At 38.9% G+C, this 24,798-nt stretch overlaps 1 protein-coding gene across 1 annotated transcript in view; it reads left to right on the top strand.

Annotated features, from left to right (window-relative positions):
• Window positions 1–24,798, top strand: part of LOC127455568 (shootin-1-like) — a 40,065-nt gene that overhangs the window by 7,692 nt on the left and 7,575 nt on the right. The window contains exons 4-14 of the mRNA XM_051723574.1: window positions 3,342–3,436; window positions 8,256–8,421; window positions 9,208–9,305; window positions 10,196–10,277; window positions 12,536–12,630; window positions 12,779–12,925; window positions 21,516–21,669; window positions 21,890–22,022; window positions 22,259–22,344; window positions 23,575–23,681; window positions 23,841–23,891. Coding sequence (XP_051579534.1) covers window positions 3,342–3,436; window positions 8,256–8,421; window positions 9,208–9,305; window positions 10,196–10,277; window positions 12,536–12,630; window positions 12,779–12,925; window positions 21,516–21,669; window positions 21,890–22,022; window positions 22,259–22,344; window positions 23,575–23,681; window positions 23,841–23,891 — 1,214 coding nt within the window. The remainder of the gene's footprint in view (window positions 1–3,341; window positions 3,437–8,255; window positions 8,422–9,207; window positions 9,306–10,195; window positions 10,278–12,535; window positions 12,631–12,778; window positions 12,926–21,515; window positions 21,670–21,889; window positions 22,023–22,258; window positions 22,345–23,574; window positions 23,682–23,840; window positions 23,892–24,798) is intronic.

Consider the following 24,798-nt stretch of genomic DNA (forward strand, 5'->3'; position numbering starts at 1 on the left):
GTTGGATTTATATGAATCACACACACCTGAGAGAGGGGAAGAGAAGGGAAGCGACAGGTTTCAGTCTCAAACGAGTCTTTGTGCGTTCCCTCGTGAATGGGCACGGCCCACCAAATCACTGCACTTCACCTCTCTCACACATCTATACAAATGTCACTCTCTTTTTTTCTGGCAAAACATGGAATTCAAATACATGAATCAAATTGCAGAAATTTTAAAAAGCACAACAAATGGCTGCCAGTGTTGCGGGGAAAAATCCATTACATTCTCATTTTAATGCATGAAATAGGTCATTATTTGATTGTGAAGAGAGTGTGTTTTTTGTGAATAATCTTGGCCTTTGCTCATGTTTCCTCAGCCATAAACACGTATTGTGTATGACTTCCACTTAAATAGTGGCTGCAGCTTCTAGCAGAGCAGCTGCATATTAGGAGCTATTACGTGATTTCATAGCTCTCGGAAAATTGCTTCTATTCAGCACAGAGCGTCCGAGGGGGAGGTTGGGAGGTGTTGGGGAGGGAGAGAGAGAGAAAAAGCCCCCAACACACAATCATGTCTTTTCAATTGGAGATGGCAAGGTTGATGACAACATGACCATTGTGTTCTAATGATAAGACCACAAAGGCTTCTGCCCCCTCATCAAGCTCCACGCTGGAGAAACAGCATTGGAGGCTCTAATTCACTTCTCCAACATGCAGGCCTGATAGCATTATACTCCACGTCTTCGCACACATAATCACTGTCTGTCTCTGAGAGGACAAACACACAAGGAGCCAAGAAAAATAGGAGGAACAGTGAAAGAAGAAAGAGATTTGAATATGTAACGTTGATGGGGAGGCCAAAACTTACAATTAAAGCTGCCAACCCTGATGTGTGAACCCCCTCCCCCCCCCGCTCCAAAACCACCTCACACTTAGCCTAGTTTATGTGTAGCAGCTATTACAATTAACCTGTCACTTAGTGTGCTAGTACTACCAGTGAGAGAGAGAGATGTAAAAGATGGGGTGGAGGGGGACCAATTGGCAGCTAAGTACTGTTTAATGAGTGACAGGGAAAGGCTTACAGCAGAGACTTGGATATCGCAGACACGGGCGTTCATCAAGTTTTAATTAGGTGTCATTGGGAGGCAGCCGCTGGCCGTGATGGCACTAATTCCTGTTTTTGCCTCTCAACCACAATGTATAACATGTATAATTAGTTACAATGTGTAATTAGTTAAGAGGCTGTGAACTGGTCTGTGGCCAGTCTCTGGTGATTACGGACACAAATAAGAGCGTCTGTCAGAGTTTTATCTGCCTCCATCTCTCTCTGCCACTTTCAGACTTGATAGACTGCGGGTCCTCATCAGACCAACTACATTATGAATGCCAGAAGCATATACAAATTTTTCGGTCAACAAACAAAGTTTCTCCACTTTGTCTTTTTTGTTTTCAAAAGAGTGGCTGTTAAAATACCATGACAGCAGAAAAATAAGAAAAGTAGGAAAGCTTTATTGAGACGGAAACAGAGACTGTACCTTTTGAAGGTTTTTGCATTCGTCAGTGAAAGCAAAGAGAAAGATATTTGATTAACCCAAACAATGAGCTCAACTAGACAGGCCTGCCTCATACAGCACTGATCTCGTCTATAGGATCAGTAACGAAGGGCAGCACTGATTGAAGAGACCTGTACAATAGACAACACTGCCTCTAGCAGTATGAAGGCTGAGGTAGTGAGTTTGTCTACCAGGAGAGAGACAGAGAGAAGCAAACGGGTTGACAAATAAATGGACACTAATTTTTTTTTAACACTAAGATTTTAGGTTTAAATTTACATACTTTATACAGTGGGGATTAAAAGTAGAAGTCCACAATCTTTCATTGCTTCCATTTAAGCACACAAGATGCTCTTTAAAACATTTTCAGATCATGCCAGGGAAACATGGATCATCAAGTTTTGCACAAACTTGTGTAGTAAATACCTGCTGAATGCATGCAGTATACCAAATTCAAACATTCATGTACAATTTTCAAATTAACTTTTTCACTCAAATTGTTATGCTGATAATATAATTTGTAATGGAAATAATTTATTCGATTAGAAAAATTCGAAATAAATTTTCACTTTAGTGAAAATGTATGTATAAGGTAAAGTTTATATTGCTGTTTCCATCAGTCTGTTAATTAATATTAGTTCATAAAAACTTAATCTGTAGTGTATATCTAAATATAGTGTATATCTAAAGAATTAGATATACACTATATGGACAAAAGTATTGGGACGCCTACACATTACACCTACAGGAGATTTTATGACATCCCATTCTAAATCTATAGGCATTAATATCGAGTTGGTCCCTCCTTTGCAGCTTTAACAGCTTCCACTCTTCTGGGAAGGCTAGCAACCAGGCCAATTTGGTTGATTAGGAGACCTGGCTGGAGTACTCTGCGGTTCTCTGATACGCCGTAGCCTGGTCCTCGGTCACTCCTCCGCCCTCTAGTGGACAACAGCCGTGCTTCACCAGGTGGATCGGAGGCAGTCCTCTGGCCCCTGGCTGATGGAATGCCCCGCCGCGTTTTAGTGGATGGTTGGGGTCTCCTCCACCTCTGGCAGCGGTTCTCCCACTCCAGGCGGTCGGCAGTGAGCCCCTCCACGCTCGCGGACGGCAGTCTTATCTTTGACCCTGCTGCGTTTTAGCGGCCAGTAGGGGTCTCCTCCGCCCCTGGCAGCAGCCCGAATGCTGCAGGCGGTCAGTAGGGAACCCCTCCTCCCCTCGTGGTCGGTGGTCGTCCCTCCGCTTTCAGGCGGCCGGGCTCCTCAGTCCCCCGGTGGATGGTCACGGTTGTTCCTTTGGGGGGGATGGTAGTGGCGAGGACTCATATGAGAAAACATAAATACAAACGCATACTGGGCAGCTGCCTGTAGCTCTTTCTCTCCCGAACTGGCGCCTCCGGCTGCCTTTATCCCTCTCGTCGGCTTGATTAGCCTGATTAGGGGCTGGGCGTGTGTCATCACGGCCCAGCCCCGCCCTCCTCCTTGCCGCACTGTTACAGTACTCGACTACAAAATTACCTGAAATGCCCATACCTATTTTATATGTTAAATGTTTCCAGTATTTCTGTTCAAAAATGGAAACCAGAGAGCATAATAGCTGATAAAGAGCTGTTCTAAGTAATTATAATGAGTATGACGTTGTGACCTTGTCTGTGACCTGAATGATGTTTTATTGCACTGACTGCAGAACTCCAGTGCGTGTTTGAGAGATTGTTTTGAGAGTTTGATTTGTGTAGTTTTCTGTGTTGTGTACATTGTACTGTGTTTGCATTGTAGAAAACATGTTTCGATGTGGTGTTTGTCTTCAGTGTCTCACAGGGTGATCGAGGAGGTGAACAACATTCAGGAGAATCTAGAGATCGAAAAGACATGTAGACAGAGTGTAGAGGCTTTGGCCTCCAAGGTGAGTGTCTACAATAAGGTTGTGATTGTTAGTTTCTGTTTCTGTTTTATTCTGTTCAGATTCATTCTATTCTATTCTGTTTAATTCTGCTTAATTTGATTCTGTTCTATTCTGTTTAGTTTAATTTGATTCTGTTCTGTTGTTCTGTTCGTATCAGATCCATTCTATTCTGTTTTGTTCTGCTGAATTTGACTATGTTCTATTTTGTTCAGTTTAATTTGATTCTGTTCTGTTCCTATCAGATATATTTTATTATATTCTACTTAATCTGATTCTGTTCCTTTATATTCTTGTTAAGTTTTATTTAATTTTGTTCTGTTGTTCTATTCCTATCAGATCTATTCCATTCTATTCTATTCTACCTAATTTGATTATGTTCTGCTGTTTTGTTCCTATCAGATAATTTCAGTTTTATTCTGTTCAGCTTAATTGATTCTGGTCTGTTCTATTCTGTTGAGTTACATTTGATTCTGTTCTGTTGTTCTGTTCCAATCAGATCTATTCCATTTTATTCTATTCTACTTATTCTGATTCTGTTCTGTTCTATTCTGTTCAGTGTCATTTGATTCTGTTCTGTTGTTCTGTTTTTTATCAGATCCATTCTATTCTATTATGTTCTGTTCTGCTGAATTTGATTCTAACTGGTCCATTCTATTATATTATATTCCTTTCAGTTCTGCTGAATTTTATTCTGTTCTATTCTTTTCAGTTTCATATGATTATGTTCTGTTGTTCTGTTCATTTCATATTCATTCTGTTCTGTTCCATTCCATTCTGTTCAAATCTGTTCTATTCTGTTCTGTTCAATTCAGATCATTCTGTGCCATTTAGTTCAGATCTATTCTATTCTAGTCTATTTTATTCTATTCTATTTTCAGTTTCTATGGACTGTGTTCTGCTGTGTTAGGTTCAATTCTCTTCTGATCATATCTGTTCTATTGTGTTCTGTTCTAATTTCTTCTGTTTTGTTCTGTTTCCTTTAGTTCTGCTCTGCTATCTATAGAAACAATTCCTTAAGCATCATATACTGTTTTTTCACTAATGCTTTCATGGTAAATGGGTTGAAGTCCATCATCTATCCATTTATATCCGCCTCCATCCTGAGCAAAGTACAAACAATTGTACTCCACATGGACAATCACTCCATTAGATTCATGCAGGAGTATATTTTAAGACTCTCAATTTTAAGATCTCACTCCTGTATACCTGCATCCTCATGTTTACTGCCTGCCTACCTCACTGAACCCGTTCATTACAGAAGTATTCAATTTGCCATTAGTCCCAGCTCAGCACCTTTTTAGTTGGGTTTCGGTTCTGGCGTTCAAGCTCAGTTGGCTCTGGAAAATGAAGTCGCATGTACGCTGAGCGCTCAGCAGGTAAATGGATCTCTGAAAGCCAATGTGTGAGTCAGATTAGCAGGAACAATTACTGGCTCATTGCCATCTCTCTGATGGATGAATCAACTTTTTTCTGCTGTCTGTCGCTGATGAGTGCTGATCACCACACACAGAGAAATGAGAACAGTAGCTGTGAAAAAAATAAAGACACAGATAAAAGAGATAAAGACGGGGAGAAAATAGTCTTTATATTGAAAAAGGACACTGTTCTGCTGTGATTTAGATGCAGGCGAGGTGTCAGGTGATGTTTTATGATGTCTGTGAAAGGAGGACATTTGTCTATTCATTTAAAACTTCTTTTATATTGACAACAGTTTTTTTAAGGTTTCAAAACCCTGTTGACTTTTGGTTATTTAACATGGCGATTCAGACAGGATTTTTAAACTTTTTCTTAAAAATTGCTTGCTAGATTTCTAATGTAGTTGTAGGCTATTCTCTTGAGATATACATGTTTTCCTTGGAGCATACATTTGAAGCCATCACAGATGTTTCTGAGAGCTGCAATTGAGAAAGACTGCATAGTATTTCATTTGTACAGAGGAAATAGACCTGCAGCTGGGCCGTTTTGTGTCTCAGTATTATCTGTTGGATAAAAGCACGATTTAACCAATCAATGGTTTCCTGACATCCTTAAATGCACAGCCCAGCTTGTTCTGTGTTTGCTGGCGGCCACTGTGCATGAAAACCAGTTCAGATGCCCTTTGTCCTGGTTGCTCTTGAACAGACCCCCCCCCCCGCCGTCTGCTGAACTGTGAACTAACAGTGGGAGGGTCCAGTTGGGTTTAGTGTCCACAGGTTTGCACTATAAATCTGTCACACCAAGTTATCGTTAGGCCTCCTAACCGGTTAAGGATGAAGTTGTGTTCATAGTCACTGGTCACTCGCAAAACACATTTAATGCATTGGTTTGCATTTATAGTTTTGCGTTGGTGTGTCTGCGTCATTTTGTGAGAACACAGCCGCCAAAATGCTATTGTATTGGGACAAAAATGCCTTAAAGAAATAGTTCACCCAAAAATGAAAATTTGCTGATAATTTACTCACCCTCAGGCCATCCAACATGTATCTGTGTTTCTTTCTTCATCAAAACAGAATTTAAGACTTTTAGGATTTCATATCAAGCCTGTTCCTCTAAACAATGCAAGTAAATGTACTCCATTTTTTGATGGCCCAAAATGCATATTTAGGGTGCATCAAAATAATCCACACAACTCCAGTCGACAAATAAAGTTCTTCTAAATGCAAACGATTGATTATTTTTAGAAACAAAACAATACTTATATACTTTTTAACTACAAATGTTCGCTTCCGTACATCTCTGTGACGTGCGCTCATGAGAGGGATGAGGTAAGCTCGTTGGTAAGGTCACGCGTCACGTGGAGGAGGAGTCAGGAAGCGCGTCATCGTTTACATCCTTTTTTTTTTATTATTATTATTATTTGGAAATTTTTATTTTATTTTATATTGTTTTGAAATTGTTTTGGACTGTTTTGGTTTGTGAACGGCACTTGGTCTGTGCAAGTTTCTCTTGTAAACAATGACGCGCTTCCTGACTCCTCCACGTGACGTAAATGTAAAAATGTAAAGCTTATAATTTTATAAAGAATTTCTGTTAAAATCTGTGTATTATTTGAGCTATAAATTTGATTAAACCATTGTTTTTGTGGATTTACAATCAGAATCAAGCATTGTAGAGAGCCGTTTAATGATTAGTATTGTGCTATCTTCTCTTCTCATTGTGTAAGGCTGATGTTCAGATTATCTGGTCCCTTGACCCTGTTTCAGGCTAACAGGCTTTAACCATTTATGCAACAACGAAGATTATCCCTAAATGTCTCCTGTGCTTATTATAATAACAATGCAGATATTTTAATTTGGAAATTTTGCCTTGTTGCTTGTTGTATTAATGGAAACTAATTTTGCCAATGTTGTATATTTGTTCATAAAATTGTTAAAACATTTGATTAAACAAATTGAATAAACTCCTCTCCTACGAGTTTGCCACACTGTATGACTTTTACCTGTATTTGATTTGCATTTCAGCCCACAGGTTGGGAACAAAAGTAACATTTCATCTCTTTTTTCAAATGTGAAGGATACGTTGTGAAAATTACAGCATTGACTCATTCCAAATTTACATTTAAATTAGTCCAAAAATTTTGGTAGGTGTGATTGGAGGATGGGGAATGGAATTGTCTCTTTATTTTAGCTGTTTGATTTATTGTCTATGATGGCTGTAATTTTGTCTGCCAAGAGACCCCAAAGCTGGCAGTCCCGAAAAAGGGGGGAAAAAATGAAAATCATAATCAGTTTCTTAAACTATGGGACATTTTGAATTAAAAAGCAGAAATGGATGAGGGTTTGCGGGTGGTGGCAGTCAAATCAAAGTGCAATCCAAACACATGACATTTTGTTTTGATGTGTGATCAGAGGAGATGAGGGGCCTGTCCACCTCGGGATGCACGTCTGATTTCTGCCACTGTGTAATTTCGCCGCTGCGCTCTCATCAATGCTGGATGATTAATGCCGAGCGAGTGTGTATGTATGTGTGTTTATCCCTCGTATTATATGTTGTTGATTGCGTTTTTAAAAGATGCATTCAACAGGAAATGGATTCACATGCTGTGTGTCCTCACTTGGATGTCATTAATAAAGGCTCGTTAAAGAGGGGGCATTTTATCCCTGCCTCACGCTCTTTTTCCCTCTCTGACCGGAATGTCATCTGGGGCTAATTTACATACCGCCACCCCCATTGGCTCTCGTGGATCCATTAAGTGGCCTCCCTAATAGAAGTGTGAATGACCAGTCTTAAATTACTTTAATTGGATGTTCCAAAAGGTAAAATTTCTCTGATGCAGGTATGTACATTTAGAAAGACAGGGGGGTACGTTGCCGTGCCTGATAGAATGCTGTAATTATTTATGAAAACAGAAGTGTCTGGTGCTGCTACTGCATATGTGTAATGAAATGTCTATTATTTTGCCCTTGATTATTGTTCTTTTTGAGAGCGTTCATGCTGTGTGTGTTTTCAGTGTGTGATTGAGGGGAATTGCATGGGCGCCTGCAGGGGTTCCAGTGGGCAGGTTTGTTTATATGCTGATGATGTACTGATTTTATTTCTCATATCTTTTCCCTCCATGGCAAACAGAAAATCATCGGCTTGGGTTTTATATCATTTGTGGTGTTACAGATGTCATTTTTATGGCTGATTATTCCTATAAATGTGCACTGTCCAAACAGTAATGCATTTAAAGGGGAAAGAGGGTCAATGTTTTGTCAGAACAGGGTCAACTGTTTTGCTGTCTTAAGGTCAAGCCAAAGCATCTCAATCCAGTTGAGGTCAGTACTTGGCAAATCAATGTTTCAGTAGTTCTTCAGTGTATTACAATATTATCTCTTTCTTATCTCATTCATTCTCTAAGTTGAACAGACAGAACCGCTCCCTGAAGAGGAAAAGTATGCTCTATATATCCAGTCTTAATGCCAATGTCGTTGCTGAGATAAATCTTGACGATGAAGAAAATGAAGATCCACAGGAGGAGGAGTTAGGTGACTGTAGCTCCTCCCACTGTCAGCTCGTCATCACAGGTGTGTCATCACACAATTTCACAATGCATTGCCATGGAAAATGTAAGGGTTTTTATTGTATCTTTTTACTAATAAATTTTGAAGGCGAAGCGCATAAGTTATGTGCCACTAGTGGCACCAAACGAAATTGAAATCTGTTGGGCCAAACATAACAACATTGGTTCAATCAATGGCGAAAATTTGAGGCAGGACTGCCTTTTTGTCTTCACAACGGTAGGCAAGGCTGAGTGACCAAGTCTCCTAAGCAACCAAATTGGCCCGGTTGCTAGGGAGGGTAGAGTCACATGGGGTAACCTCCTTGTGGTCACGATTAGGGGTTCTCGCTCTCAATGGGGCATGTGGTAAGTTGTGCATGGATCGCGGAGAATAGCATGAGCCTCCACGTGCTGTGAGTCTCCGCGGTGTCATGCACAGTGAGCCACGTGATAAGATGCGCGGATTGAATATCTCAGAAGTGGAGGCAACTGAGACTTGGGGAGTAATTGGGGAGTAAAGGGGATAAAATAAAAATTTTAAATTTTAAAAAAGTAGGCAAGGGGAATCATTTGAAACTTGTTTAAAAGCTCATTATTTTTTCAATATGGTTTGGTGCCCCACTGCCTCTAGTGGTACAGAAATATGCACTTCGCTTTTGAGTATATCTAGTTTATTAGTCTTTGATGTTAATATTGATTGATAGACTTAAAATGAATGAATTTCCATTTTATTTTCTTATTCAATGTATACTAAATTGAATTCAGCATTTTGGAGGTGTGTTATTAATAGTTGTTTATTTAATTGCTATAGAGCTGAGGGATAAACTAGAGGTGATCCAGGCAGAGAAGAAGCAGATAGCGATTGATCTGGAGAAGACAAGAGAACAGCTCTGCCAGACTAGACAGGAAGTATGTGAGAAAGGCTCTTAATCTTGTATTTTACTACACTGACTCACAAAGACCAACACAGTCTCATGACAACTTGTCATAATACATACAAGATCGCAAAATCATATTATATTGTACAACTCTTACGAAAAGGTATGACTTTTATTCCCATAGAGACCAACCAATCAGCAAACAGAATTTCAAATCGATACAATACAGGCATCAAATTTGAGTTCATGACAGTGAACAAATTTGAATTACTCATTGCATATTTACTTATGCAAGAAAATGACTAATGTATGTCAATAACCTTGAACACGCTTCCCTTTTCTTGTTTCAAACCGTTGTGTTCTTTCTTCCGTAGTACACTAAAGTTATTTTCCTATTAAAATCATGGTTAGGTTTAGGGCTTGGGTAAAGGGTTACACTTCATAGTTACAGTAGATTTAGGTTAGGAAAAATCATAATAACATTGTTCGTTGGTTCATTTATTTTTCTCTATGGTACTAAAGTTGTACGATTTCTTACGATTTTTGCCATCTTGTACTATTATGATGACTTTTCCACATTTACAAGAGGAATTTATTATATTGTTCAGTCTCATTTTGCCTTGGGAAAAATAATGAACAAATACAAAGGGCTTAAAGGATGCTCTACATTTAAAAAGATTTAAAGAATACACTCTTAAATCATTCTCTTTCATCATGAAGGTGAGGGCAGTAAATCCCTTGATCAGGGCAAAACAATGTTTCACAGTTGCATTCACTCAAAAATAAATGGCAATGGAAGATCAAATAGAAAAGAGGGTACAATCTTCACGCCATGAACTGTTCTTCAGTGTTTCAAATGAGCCATTATATTAGCCAAATAAATTAAGGCTCTCTGACTTTCCCTCTCTTCCTCTTCCTAAGCTGCTGAAAGAGAAACATGATAATACTGTTTTGATTGCTGAAACGTTCCAACAAAAGAAGCTCTTGGGAAAATACAACAGAGGTCAGTTGTGCTCCTTTTCTTTACATTAACCTCTCTCTTGCTCTGTCTATCTCTCTTTCTCCCTCACCACTACTTTTCCATGTATTCACACATGTATTGATCCTAACCACTGTACTCTGAGGCAGTACACACACACTGGTGCTTCATTGCAATAATGACACCAGCAGCTTAGTGTGGACTTTTCCACACAATGAACATAGATTTTTTTTTTTTTTACAAATCTGTGATTTTTGAAACATTCTGCTACTGCTAATAGAGTTATAAAGGCATTTAGAGTTATAAAAGATAATCAAAATATCACAAATTAGAATAATCATTTTACACCGATTTGGGGCTGTTCACACAGAATTATTTTAGCAATTATTTATTGCCAGTCTATGTAAACATGTTAGACTTGACATCTTTTGCCGTTGCATCTCACTGTTTTTTTCAGTGTCTCGTCCCATGAACACCATATTTTTAAGATACTGTGTCAATTTAAAAGCCCTGTGTTATATTAAATTCTGCTGTGCTGCACAGTAGTTGTCTAGAAAACATTCTGTGAATGGCCCTTTACATGTTTTTTGAGTTGTTTAACTAGCATATACTTGTACATTTCTTCAAAACAGTCATGAATTGGCATTGTACCATAGACATTTAAAAGATTTTCAAATAATTTTTATTTGTATAGCGCTCTTCACAACACACATCGTTTCAAAGCAGCTTTACAGAAAACCATGCTGTAACAGAGAATGAAATTGTAATGTCTGTAATATATTAAAGTCCTAATTGTGTTGTTTAATTGAATAACGTGATAGTAGATAATGCCTTAATAAATTATTTGCCTTTGGACCTACAGTGAGCAAGGAACACAAAACTCCCTAAGATGTTAGTTAATGGAGAAAAATAACCTTGGAGGAAACCAGGCTCACCGGGGGAGCCAGTTCCCCTCTGGCTAAACAGCATGAATATAATGCCAATATTAGTTATCTATGTTTAATACAAGTCATGGTTTTAATTAGTTAACTGAGTAGATGTTGGTGGCCAATGTTTAAAAATGAACTGTAAGATTAATGACTAAGTGTCTTTGAAGTCCATCCAGAATTAACTGCAGAAGTACACACAGATGCATTGTTCTTTGTTATTTGGCTCATGAAGGCTTTAGTTGGCATTACTGTATTGACTATGTATTCCATTTAAAGAGAGCGTAGTCCATCCTATCACCAAGATGATGCAGGCAGAGGTCAGTGAGGTGCTTCGTAGTCCGGCTGGAAGCTTGTGGCAGTTAATTTTGGTGAAGTCCATCCAAGGTCAGAGGTTCAGGCAGTGGCAAGTGAAGTATCCCATGTCCTGTGCTTGGTCTTGGAAGTAGTTCATCCTCTGTGATGTCCATCATGGTAGACTGAAGTGATGCAGGCAGTGATTATCGAAGTGCCCCTCACTGTCTGGCTGGTACAGACTCCAGTTAGTAGTCATCATTCAGTGACACAAAGTGGCAGAAGTGGGACATCGGGCAGGACTGGAGCTGGATCTGGATATGTATCCCGAGGATGAGACAGAAAAACTAATAGAATAATATTAGCATAGATGCCATTCAATTTAAAGCAGAATTGTAGAATATGAGAAGTGTTTCCAGTTCCGAGGGACCTGACTAATGTAGCATAACTATGAGTTGAGGGATAAATTAGGTGTATGCCTGGCTGAAGAGATGAGTCTTTAGTCTAGACTTAAACTGAGAGAGTGTGTCTGAGTCCCGAACAATGCTAGGAAGATTATTCCATAGTTTAGGAGCCAAATAGGAAAAGGTTCTACTTCCTTTTGTGGATTTTGATATTCTAAGAATTATTAACAGGCCGGAGTTTTGCGATTGTAATGAACATGATGGATTATAGCATGATAGAATGTCCCTTAAGTACTGTGGAGCTATCCTATTCAAAGCTTTGTATGTAGTTAACAGAATTTTAAACTTAATATGAAACATAACATGCAGCCAGTGTAACAAAGATAAAATGTAGCTGATATGAACATATTTCTTGGTTCTAGAAAGCACTCTGTCTGCTGCATTTTGAACTAACTGAAGCTTATTTACTGAACCTGCGTGATATCCTCCCAGTAATGCATTACAGTAATCTAGTCTTGAGGCCATGAACACATTCATTAATTTTTTTGTTATTGTGTGTTTGAATGTATGCTGTGGACATTTAGGGTTCCAACCAATATCTTTCTAAATGCCAGAGCACTTAAAGTGTTCATTTTTACCTGTGTGTGTGTGTATGTAGTGTCTCAGTATGCTCTGGAGGAGTTTGAGTCCTTGCAAGAGGATCTAAAGCTTGAGAGGGACCTACGTTCTGAAGCAGAGAAGTTTGCGCATGAGGTAAAAGCTTGGTTGGCTTATTTTATTTATGAAGTGGTGTGAATATGTGTTTTATCCTTTCTCTCTCTCTCTCTCTCTCTCTCTCTCTCTCTCTATCTCTCTCTCTCTCCCTCTTGTGTGTGTTGTGTGTGTGTGTGGTTGTGTGTAGATGCTAGTAGAACAGAAGAAGCTGAAAAGACAGAGCCAGATTTTGGTCCAGAGTGTGTGTCCAGCCGAAGGTCTGCAGAAAGCTCTAGCAGAGATCAACACACTGACACACACTCTAGAGACCCAGAGACTGGAGCACCAACAGCAGGTAAAACACACTAACATATTCGCTCTGTTCCAAAACGTTGTGAGCTGCCCTGCTGTCTATTGCCTACATATATATTTGGGTTCTAAGGCAACATCTTAACTGAAATGGAACCCAGTAGGTGACTGATTTGGGACACTCTACATAGGCAGCAACTACAAATAGCACTCTGCACGGGAGACTTGATGTTTGATTCCAACACAGTTTGACGTTAGCATGTTGCTAAGCTAACAACACAATACTCTAATTAGCATACAAATACAGAGCACACACAAATATTGGATAAAATACTACATATTTTATTAGATTGAATTATGTTTAGTAATACTTTTCAGTACAGAATGACTTGCATAGTATTTTTATTATCAACATTCTCCCCTTCTTTGATTTTTTTTCCACTGAGCTTGGTGAAATGTTCTCCCTTAGAGAACTGGGAGGGAATTTATTTTCTGAAAATATTTTTGCGTTCTTTCACAATAGTTTTACGTTCCCTCGCAATAGCTTTATCCATCTCTTATGAAAATTAATCATGGTTTTACTACAGTAACCATAGATCAAGTATGGTATTTGTAGTAAATCCATAATAACCACAAAATGCACCATGGTTTTACTACAGTAACCATATTTTAACCACAATATTAACAGATAAACCACAGTAATAATAATACAGAAAAAACAAAACTATGGTAATAAAAATCATAATTATTCAAATTATTACCCAAAAAGCAAGGTTACTTCAATTTTACTATAGTAACACCATGGTTAATGTGTGGTATAAGTACTATGTTTCTTTAAAAAAAAAATTGCATTAGTATTACTGCAGTAACCATGAATGTAGTAACCATTTTAGTAAGAACCATGGTACATGTACCACAAATAAACCATTGTGTTACTATTGTAAAACTAAGCATGTGTTGTTTTTTTGTTTGTTTGTTTTTTTGTGGATGATTTATTATTTTTATTACTATATATAGTTTTGGTTTTCCTAAATTATCACTATGGTTAAAATATGATTGCTAGAGTAAAACCATGATAAATTTTGTGGTTACTACAGTATGGTTTTACTACAAATACCATAGAACAAACAAAGTATCTTTGTAGGTAGCATGATGGTGTCACCTACCTTTTGGAACAGCCTTTGCAACTGTAGTGCACCTCTGATGCCTTAAAAGCTGCAAAAGGGAGGAAGCTCACTAGGTTTTGGAACAGAATTATTAATCCCTACACTGTCCTTTAGGTTGCAGTGTCCTGAGAAAGTAAAAACTGTCATTAAAATAATAACAGAATAATAACAAACAAACCAATCGAATGAAGCCTTAAAGTGCCTGGACAACATCAGTTCCTTCCAGTGTCACACACAAACTGTTTTAAACACACATACACATGGTTTGATGCTTGCTTGTGTAAAAGGAGAAAAGGTGAGCAGTACTCTGCATTTAAACAATCATCAACATATTATTAAAGGATCATGGAAAACGACTGGTGCCAATCCACACTTACTTATCAGCAATTTCTCACTCTCTCATGCTCAGTTATGACCTGTTTATAAGCAATTACACATGCACACACTGTCCAGAGTTACTTATCAGCTGTCACACACACACATACTGTATATGCACTCAGACAGAGTCCTGACTTACGTATCAAAGTGACCCACTTTCTGGGTATTTGTCTGTCACCACTATAGACTATTTTGCAGACTACGAAGGAAAAGAGGCTGTGAGGGATGAAATAGTCTGTTCAATATAGGGCCGTTCACACAGGATGCATTCTTTTGTTTCACCTGTGCTGTATTTTAATTGTTTATTGCCTATGTAAACATACACTAAGACACTTTTGGTCATTATGGCATGTCCAGCTGGTTTTTAGCATTTTGTGCCATGAGCGCCACATTTTTAAGAAACTGTGAGAATCAGGTGAATCTGGGGCTGGGATAAGCATATCTTTATATTAGCAGTGGTGTATGGAAGTAAATACACTAAAAAAAAGGAATTTTGCTGCTTGTTTAAATAATTAAAATGAACTAAAGCAACACAATTGTAGAATATTTTGTCATAACTTGATATCATTGTGTTCTGTCCAGTTAAATTTGTAAAATGGAAGTTTACTTAATCCGTTTAAATTGGGACTACATGAATACATTTTGTGGTGTTAATGTAGCATTAATGAAACTGGGCAGGGGATTTTCATTTTCCAGCATGCTTTGCATGGGACACGATAGGGAGAGTAAATGTTCAAACTAAGTGTTATTTTATGGGGTTTTTTGTGCCAGACGAATATAAAGGGGGATACTTGTTAGTGTTTAATGTTTTGTTATGTTGAGATTTAGAAAAGTTTCTGTTATGTTTGAGTTTTGGGGGTTACCATTATGGTGAAGAGTGGAGATTGAGCTAACGATAAGAACAGGTAGATGTCATACATAAAATTGATTGCCTGCTTCACTAAGCAACTGGTGTGCTAAATATAGCATAGTAACTAAACGACACTCTGTAGGGCCTCCAACCAGCATGTATTTAGCATGCTAACATTCACTTTCACTATTAAGTACATAAAGAAATAAAAGAGATTTATTTAAGTTACATTGACACGTTTTATTTTGTAGGGCTTACCAAATTCAACTAGGTTATTTCTACACAAAGTGTTTGTGTTGAGATTACATAGTAATTTTAAATTAAATCTGAAGTATGTAATTTCTGCAACACTAGTGCCACTGAATGGAATTGCAAAAATAAACAATGTTTTCAAAAACAGATCTTCAAATACAACCCTCATCTGCTGTTGTACAGTCAGATAGTCCCGACTCCAGCTCACACCATTGGTTGAGTAGCGTTGTTGGGGCGGGTCTAAGCAGGTAGTTCAAAACAACCACAGGAATTTTATAGCGCCACAGAGACACAATGTTTACAGTTTTTTTGAAAATTAACATATGAATGGCTTACTAATCTGCATATTAAGCTGGGATAGAAGAAAGTATTGAAACACTGAAAAAGTCACAGACTTCAGCTTTACGAAAACTCATTTCAAAACACGTGAAACCACTGTCCACGACTGAATCAAGTTCAGCCAAGGAGCTATTTTTTTGAGTGTACATAAACTGTATAAACTCAACCTTTTTTTCAATAATGTTGCACCCCATATAGCTATTTTTTTGTAATTAACGTTAATAGAGGAAAACACACACCGAATCAAAATTTAATATTTAATCCCCACTAATATCCTTCCCCAATCACCAACCCCACCCTAACCCCCAACGAACACCCCTGTGGTCACATAAAATAATACACACACACACACACTCACACACTCACACACACACAAAACAAAACATTAAATATATAATAAACAAACATAATTAAACTAGATCTCTCTCTCTCTCCCCATCCTTTCCCCAAGAGTCCCATAAAACTGCTAAATAATTACTTTATTTTCTGAAAAACAAGTCCCCAAACCCCAGCCTTCTACTTGCCACCTCCTCGAAAGCTGCCACCCTCCCCATCTCTGCACACCACTCCGGAAATGATGGCGCTCCGTCCAACTTCTAACCCCTTAAAATAATTTGTCTGCCAATCATAATACTGGCCAGAACCCAATTTTTTGCCCCAAAATACAAAGTCTGGGGCCAAGTAAAATCTGAGTGCCCAAAACGTCACACAAACAACATGAACCTTCAACCAAAAATCTTGGATCTTAACACACCCCCAAAAGACATGGGTTGTGTCTCCAAATTTTGATTGGCATCGCCAACAGGTGGGTGTGTCTTTAAGACCAAGCCTATACAATCTAGAGGGGGTCCAATAAAATCTATGTAAAATCTTGAATTGCATAAGGCGAACCTTTGCATCTCTAGATGCAGACTTGACATTTTTTAGGATCCAAGCCCACACTCCCTCCTCCAATACCAAATTTAAATCTTTCTCCCATAATCTCTTGAGAGAAGTTGAAGCTCCGTCCCCCAGACTCTGAATTAGCAGAGAGTAATACACTGATGCCTCATGACCTTTTCCAAAAGCAGTAATCACCTCTCCCAGGGTATCTGCCGCTTTAAGGGGGTGTGTGCTACTCCCAAAAACAATACAGAGCAGGTGGCGCAGCCGTAAATACCTATAAAACTGAGATCTGGGAATCCCAAATTTTTGAACCAAATTCTCAGAAGATCTCAACACTCCACTCTCATACAGGTCACCGAGTTTAGTAACCCCCCTCACAATCCACTCTGACCAGCAGAAAGGGGACTTAATACATAATTTAGGGTTCAGCCATATGCTTGAGGCAATGTTTAAATAAATGTCCAAATTAAACACTCTGGACACTTTTGTCCATACTGAGTGCAAATGTGAGTTAACGGGGTGTAACTTAACTTCTCCAATTAGTTTGAGCTGCATTTTAATAACATTAACCTTCCCAATCATAGATAAATGTTATGAAGCCCACCTGCCCACATTGCTCGAAAACCTTTTTATTAAGGGGTCAAAATTAACTCTAACTAAATCAGACAAATTTGCTGGGAATAAAATGCCCAAATACGTAATGCCCTGTTTAGGCCACTGGAAGGCGCCCAGCTGGAAAGACGTTACTAGGCAGTACCCTGTCGGAGCCAAAGCTTCGGATTTAGACCAATTGACTCTGTATCCCGAGAATTTAGAAAAGGAATGAATAATTCTATGGAGGCAAGGCATAGATCTAATGGGGTCAGAGACGAATAATAAAATATCATATACGTAAAGCAAAAGCTTATGCGTCATTCGTCCCGCCACCACCCCTGGAAAATCATCTTCCCTTCTTATCACGGCTGCTAATGGTTCCAGGACAAGACAGAACAATAATCCAGAGTAAAATAATCTGAAATTAATCCATTTGTTTGTACTGCCACTACCGAGTGTCTATAAAGTAACTTAATCCATCCAATAAAAGTATTCCCGAACCCATATATTTCCAAAATCTTAAAAAGATAATCCCATTCTACCATATCAAACGCCCGGTGTCAAGTGAGATGGCCGAGACCAGAGTCTGATCATTCGCCACTGACCACTTAATATTGATGAAATGCCTAATGTTATCAGAAGAGCTGTGGCCCCGAATAAACCCCACCTGATCTACGTATATGTATAAGGGATGTCATAACTTTACTTAATCGGTTAGCCAGAAATTTTGACAATATTTTTACCTCTAGCTGGATCAGGGAAATTGGACGGTAACTCTTACACTCGCTTGGATCTTTGTCCTTTTTAAGGATCAGACTGATCCGGGCTTGTGTCATGGTTGGTGGAAGCTTTCCATTCTTTAATGATTCCGTATAAACTTCTAACAAAAGTGGAGCCAATTCTGTAGCATAAGATCTAAAAAATTCAGCAGCAAAACCATCTGGCCCCGGAGCCTTACCTGTAGGCAAGGCCTTAATTACCTCGTCAAGCTCTTCCAAGGTTATCTCAGAATCAAGAGATTTTTTTCACTCAATCGTCAGTTTAGGGAGTTCTAATGGTTCCACGAAGTTCCTAATATCTTCATCAGTAGACGAAGACGTGGATCAAGATAAAATTCTTTAAAAGCATTATTAATATCAGTGGCCGAGGTAAATATTTCCCCACCAGCAGATTTCACTGAGGGAATGGTAGAAAAAGACTCTCTCTTCTTTATGTATCTAGCCAAAAGCTTCCTTGCTTTGTCCCCTGACTCAAAGTATGACTGTCTTGCCCTGAATAGCCAAAACTCCACCTTCCGTGACAAAACAGTATTATATCTGTATTTCAGTCGGGTCAATTCTCTGAGGCCATCAGATGACATTCGGCGCTTCAGCTCTTTTAATATTCCCTTCCAACTCCACGAGTTCTCGTGCTTTGGATTTTTTGGTGAATGATGCATACTGTATGATCTGACCCCTAAGAACCGCCTTAAGTGCCTCCCAAGCTACGCCCACAGGTGGACCAGTTGGTCTATAAACATTAATTTCAACTTTTAACATTTGTTGAAATTCAGGATTTTGCAAAAGAGATATATTAAAGTGCCAACTATATGATTTCTTTTTCTCTGTATGTGGCAACACCTCTAAACTCACCAGAGCATGATCTGAGACTAAGATATTTCCAATTGAGCAATCCACAACAGATGAAATGAGGGACTTAGATATATAAAAAAAACATCTATTCTACAATAAATCTTATGGACTGATGAAAACAATTTATAGTCCCTACAAGATGGGTTCAGAAGTCTCCAAATATCTGTAAGGCCAAGATTTTTACACATCCTGAGAAGCGTCAATGTTGCTCTTGGGGGCTTGTACACTTTTGCTTCACTATGATCAAGGACTAAGTCCATCAAAAGATTAAAGTCTCCTCCAAATATTATATCATGAGGGATGCCAGCGGCTTGCAACATCCCTTCAAGATCTATAAAAAAGCCCTGGTCATCAGCGTTAGGTGTGTAGATATTAGTAAAAATCTAACTTTGCCCCTGAATTTCTGCAGAAACAATAATGACTCTTCCTAATTTATCTTTAATATGTTTGAGACATTTGAATTGTAGATGTTTACTTATCAGTGTAATGACTCCCCTGAGTCAGGATGCTTTTACTTGAGCCAGCACTAAAGAAAACATTTCCACCCCATTTCTTCCCAAATTTTCTAGCTTCCTGTGGGGAAAGATGCGTTTCTTGAAGAAACACTATATCATATTTCTTACGTTTAAGAAAAGAAATAACCTTCCTTCATTTTATGGGGTGCCCCAACCCATTCACATTCCACGTGGAGAGAGATATTAAGTTTTGACATATTAGAAAAAATACATTGTGTGTCAAACACAATATTATAAAGACCACATTCCAACATTAGTGTAACAATTAAACCCCAAACTTCCCCCCAACCAAACAAACAGATAAAAGAAAAGCGTGCACATTAACCCTGTGCACGACAGCGCCAACCGGCGTCCATCCCTCTAAACTCAAACAGTCCATGTACGCCTACGAGAGTCCCCATGACAACTTTGCCGTCAGATTGCTCAAATCCGGTGTTTCTATACAGATTTTGTAAAACAGAATTACACAGCAAAAATCCAGCCAATAAGCGGAATAAACACAAAATAAACTAATAGATTCATCCACATAACTGTCCCGAAGGTGTGTTACTCCACAGAACAAGCTCTAGCCGCTAGCAGAACCAGCACAAAAACAAAAAAAATTCATTAAAAAAAAAAGTTCAGATCTTGGTGCAGTCAAACGAATGTTCAGTAAGCCGGCCCATTCAGCCGATAAATGAGTGCAACAAAAGACCCAATCACTTCAGTGTCCTGCAAGAGATGTTCCACAAAACAAACTCCACGCCACAGGAGGCATAAGCACCAAAAACCTGCAGATTTATCCACAAGCTGCCCCAAAGAAATGATATTACACAAAACAAACTCTAGCCGCTGGGCAGAACCAGCAAAAAAAGAAACTAAGGCGCCCGGCTTCCCCGGGCAGTCGAGTGTATATTCAGTGAGACAGGCCCACTAAACAGCAACATGAAAAACACCAAATGGCTTACTCACTCCAATGTTTTTATGAAGGACAGTGCTTGCTGTGGGCATGTAAATTCTCTACGGCCATCCTTAGCATCTAGTCTCAGTTTGGCCGGAACATCAGAGCAAACGCGATCTTCCGTTGATGTAAGAGATTCTTGCATTCCTTGAATCGATCACATTTCTCTCTTGTCGAATTCGCAAAATCTGGGAACAAGAAAATGCTGTGGTTCTTCCAAGAAAGCTTTCCTTTACTCCTCGGCTCGCGTAACACGAGATCTTTATCGGATGATCTCAGAAATTTGGCCAGAATTGATCGGGGCCTGTCTCCCTCAGCCGATCTCCGAACCAGGACAGCTTATGGCCTGTTATGTCGAGCAGACTCGGGAAGAGCTCATCTAGGAATTTCTCCATATCTCTGCCTTCCTCATGCTCAGGAATTCCAACAATTCGGACGTTGTTTCGTAAATTACGACTCTCCAAATCCTCTAGTTTCTTCCAAATGCACTGCAAGTCTGTCTTGGTCGCTAGCGGGTTAGCAGCTAATTCCCTCTCCGATGACTCCAGATAATCGATCCGTTTCTCTACGTCCGATCGTGTAACCAACTCAGAGAATTTCACCTCCATGGAAGTGATCGATCAATGTATTACAGCCAGATCCTCCAAGTCTGCGACGATCTTCGCCAGCATTGCAGACATGCTCGCCAGTTGCCGCTGAATTTCTCCCATCGCAACGTCCAAATTGAGTCCCTGGTGTCACCTAAGTGTCTTTTAATATCTCCAGAGACAGAGGATTTTGAATTCTTTGACATATTGTCTTCATAAAACAGTTAAGAATCAGGGTGTATCGAATCTCACAGGTTTATGACATAAAAAGTATTAAAAACTAGCAAAGTGCACAGAGCTCGCCGTTCACACGTCCAACCCTCGCATGGCGTCACGCAACTCCTAACCATATAGCTATTTTTAACGCAAAAACGCATCCTGATGAACATCTTACTGTGGTAAGGTCCTAGATCTTATCTACTTTGTCTATTTCTGTTGTTGTTGTTTGCTTATTTGCTTATGTTGTTTATTATTGGGCTGTGTGTGTTCTGTACACCAGGTGAAGGCTCTGGAAGAACAAGTAAATGGCAGTGAGTTAAAGAAGCAGCTGACAACGTTACAGAAACAAACCGAACTGCTAGAGGAGGAGAGAAAACAATGGCAGCACAAATACACTAAAGCTGAAACTGAGACCAAAGACCTCAGATTTTCAGGTACACACACACATTGCTTCATTTCATTGTGTTTCATGGCAGCCAGTGGCCGTGTCAGCTGTGTTGTAAGTCAGATAACTGGCTCACACCAGTATTCTGATCTAAAACTCTTGCAGATATGGCTATACCTGTTCACCTGTACCAGTGTAACAGCAGTCAAATCCATCCAGGTGTTTGTTGCACTGAGGACTCTGTGTGTGTGTGTGTGTGTGTTTTACAGTGGAGGAACTGAAGAAGAAGCTTCAGCAGGCCTCCAACCCCCCACCAGCTGCCCCAGTGCCCCCTCCACCACCTCCCCCACCCCCACCTCCTCCACCTCCTCCACCTTCTGCTACCTCAAGCAACCCACTCAGGTGAGTGTCTGTTTGTGCATTTCAAGTGTCAGTAATGATTGCACAGAAACCTCTCTGTCCCCAAATCTGAGTGGCTGCTCATTAAACAAATAAGCAACCTCGGCTTCAGTCTCCAGAGAAAACACGGTCAAGTATGATTTTCGCCATGTTCTTCAAGAGTGGAGCAGGGCTTGCTGGCCAACAGGGTTAAACTCTATGTCTATGTATGTTTTCTCTATTTTCTCATTCTCTTTCAGCTCATTGTTGTCTTTACTCCGGAAGAAAAAAGATGTCAACACTGAAATTCCATTAGTAGAGAAGGACTCCTCTGACAAAAGCCCAGGTAAAGAGCAAATATCCAGCATAGACCTATGGGAGATTATTTGCCACTTACTGTAAGGCTGCATAGGGAAAGATGTGCGTGCCTCAGCAAAAATGAATACATGCAAAGATTACATAGATTGATCATTTAAAACATAGTATTCAGTGGTTGCTAATGTTTCAAGGTTTTGTTATTGTTTCGTTTCATTAGCAGGGCTGCCCTGTAGTTCCTCACTGAGCTGTATAAAAACAAATAGATTTCAGGCGTTTATGTTGACCTTTTTGATCAGTGTTAAGTGTCAATTAAAATACTGCATTGTATTCAGTTAGAGGGAATGTAATTAATGTACACTGTTTCATATAAAGTTCAGTTTCTCATCATGCAGCAGCTGTTAAGAATGAAAGACTTGGGTCAAGTTCAAGTTTGTCCTAAGCCATTTCTTTCAGCCTTAAAGTTCGAAAGAAGTGAGAGATAATAGAAAATGACTACAGTCTTTTGCTGAAGGACAAACACTTTTGTACAGAGTTTGGATAAGTCATTACCCATTTATGCTTACAAAAATTTGACAATTCTTCAATTATCGGCACAATTTTCTGGTTTATACAATCTGACTGGTGAACTTTCACCTTCTTTTTCACTGAGTTTAAACATTTCCAAGGAATGGTTGCCTTTCGAATGGATTGAATCGTTATAATAATTATAATTGCTAGTCAAACTTAGATACTTCATTGAACAATATTGTGTTCTTGTAAATGTAGAACCACTTTTTGATATCTCATATGAATAGGTTATTGCAGTTCTGAAATGCATGTAGAATTTAGCACAAAAAAAATTTGAGATTGACATTTTTGTCATGTCAGGAAAACATCAGACTCGTAAGCAGATAAAATTCACAGTATTTGCCAGTGTTTGCCATGGCCATTAAATAAAGAAAACATCACAGATCAACTATTTTTCAATTTGGTTTTGATGTTTATGCATTCTAAAAACCCTCATAACCTTCTGCTCAGTTGTGTTTGCACATATCTGATATTATTCTGTATCTGAAATGACAGCTAATGAAAAGCAGCCTTTTAACAACAGATGTGTGTTCATCTGCTTAAATACTGTTGATCATAAGTGCACAGAAATGTGTAATTAAAAGTGTCTTTATGGATTCTATAACCAAAGTAATATTCAGGCAATGAATATGCGTAAATCTGTGTATAAATGTGTTTTAATAGAAATCTTATTTGAATGTGTACCTGACAGAGAAGGACGTTAGACAGCAGGCCGTTGATGAGATGATGCTGCGAATCAAAAAAGGCATTCAACTCCGGCCTGTTTCCCAGACAACCAACAGAGCGAGACCAGGACCGGTACACATTTAAGCCTACCTCATACAAGCATGAAAACACTCACAGCCTGGATACAACTTTGCATAGAACCTTTGTGTAACTTCAACCATTCCAACCTGTCAAAATTATTTTGTTTCATGATATGCTACTTAATTATTTCCCTAATGGATTTTCCTGCAGAAAGAACGGACACCGTCAAATTCTGCCATACAGGAACTTCAGGGAATCTTGGTCAGGATTGCTTTATTTATCTATCTTCTCTAATTATAAATTATTCATCTTTTATTTGATTACTAAATGTAAGCGTTAGCATAGTTCTAACAGTAAGATCTCAGGATTCATTCTATTAGGCATCTCATCCAATCACAATATAGCCTCAGCTTTATAAGCACGCTCAGTTGTTTCTTATTGATGGCATACTTTGTTTTCATTGGCTGATCCAATATCTAAAGCGCCAAAAAGCAACAGTATTTACACTTTTCAGGGGAATCAACCTACAAATGGCTTACTTAGTTTCTGCATATTAAGCCGGAATAGCAGAAAGTATTTTAACATCCAAGAAATTACACACTTTACTTTAGAAATTTATTTTTAAATAAAGTCATATATTTTTAAATATTAAATGAAGTTCCAAAAGTAAGTTTTGGAGGAGCTTCTATATCTAGGCCTTCCAGTCATGTCCTAAGGATAAATAAATGTCTGCTTCCCTCACACCGGTGACGATTCTTCCGGCATCCCTCCACCTCCCTATCTTCACGTTACATTTCATAACACCTATAGCAATTATTTGGGGGAGGATGTTATGGACAGCATGCCAAATATGTTTACCTTAAAGGGATAGTTCACCTAAAAATGAAAATACTCTCATTTACTCACACTCATGCCATCCCAGATGTGTATGACTTACTTTCTTCTGCTGAACACAAACAGAGATTTTAAAAAGAATATGTCTGCTCTGTAGGTCCAGACAATGCAAGTAAATGGTGGCCAGAACTTTGAAGCTCCAAAAAGCATAGAAATGCAACATAAAAGTAATCTATAAGACTCCAGTTAAATCTTCAGAAGCGATATGATAGGTGTGGGTAAGAAACAGATCAATATTGAATTTCTCCTCCCTGCCCAGTTGGTGGCGATATGC

Source organism: Myxocyprinus asiaticus, chromosome 17 (genome assembly GCF_019703515.2).
Source record: "Myxocyprinus asiaticus isolate MX2 ecotype Aquarium Trade chromosome 17, UBuf_Myxa_2, whole genome shotgun sequence".
Taxonomy (NCBI): domain Eukaryota; kingdom Metazoa; phylum Chordata; class Actinopteri; order Cypriniformes; family Catostomidae; genus Myxocyprinus; species Myxocyprinus asiaticus.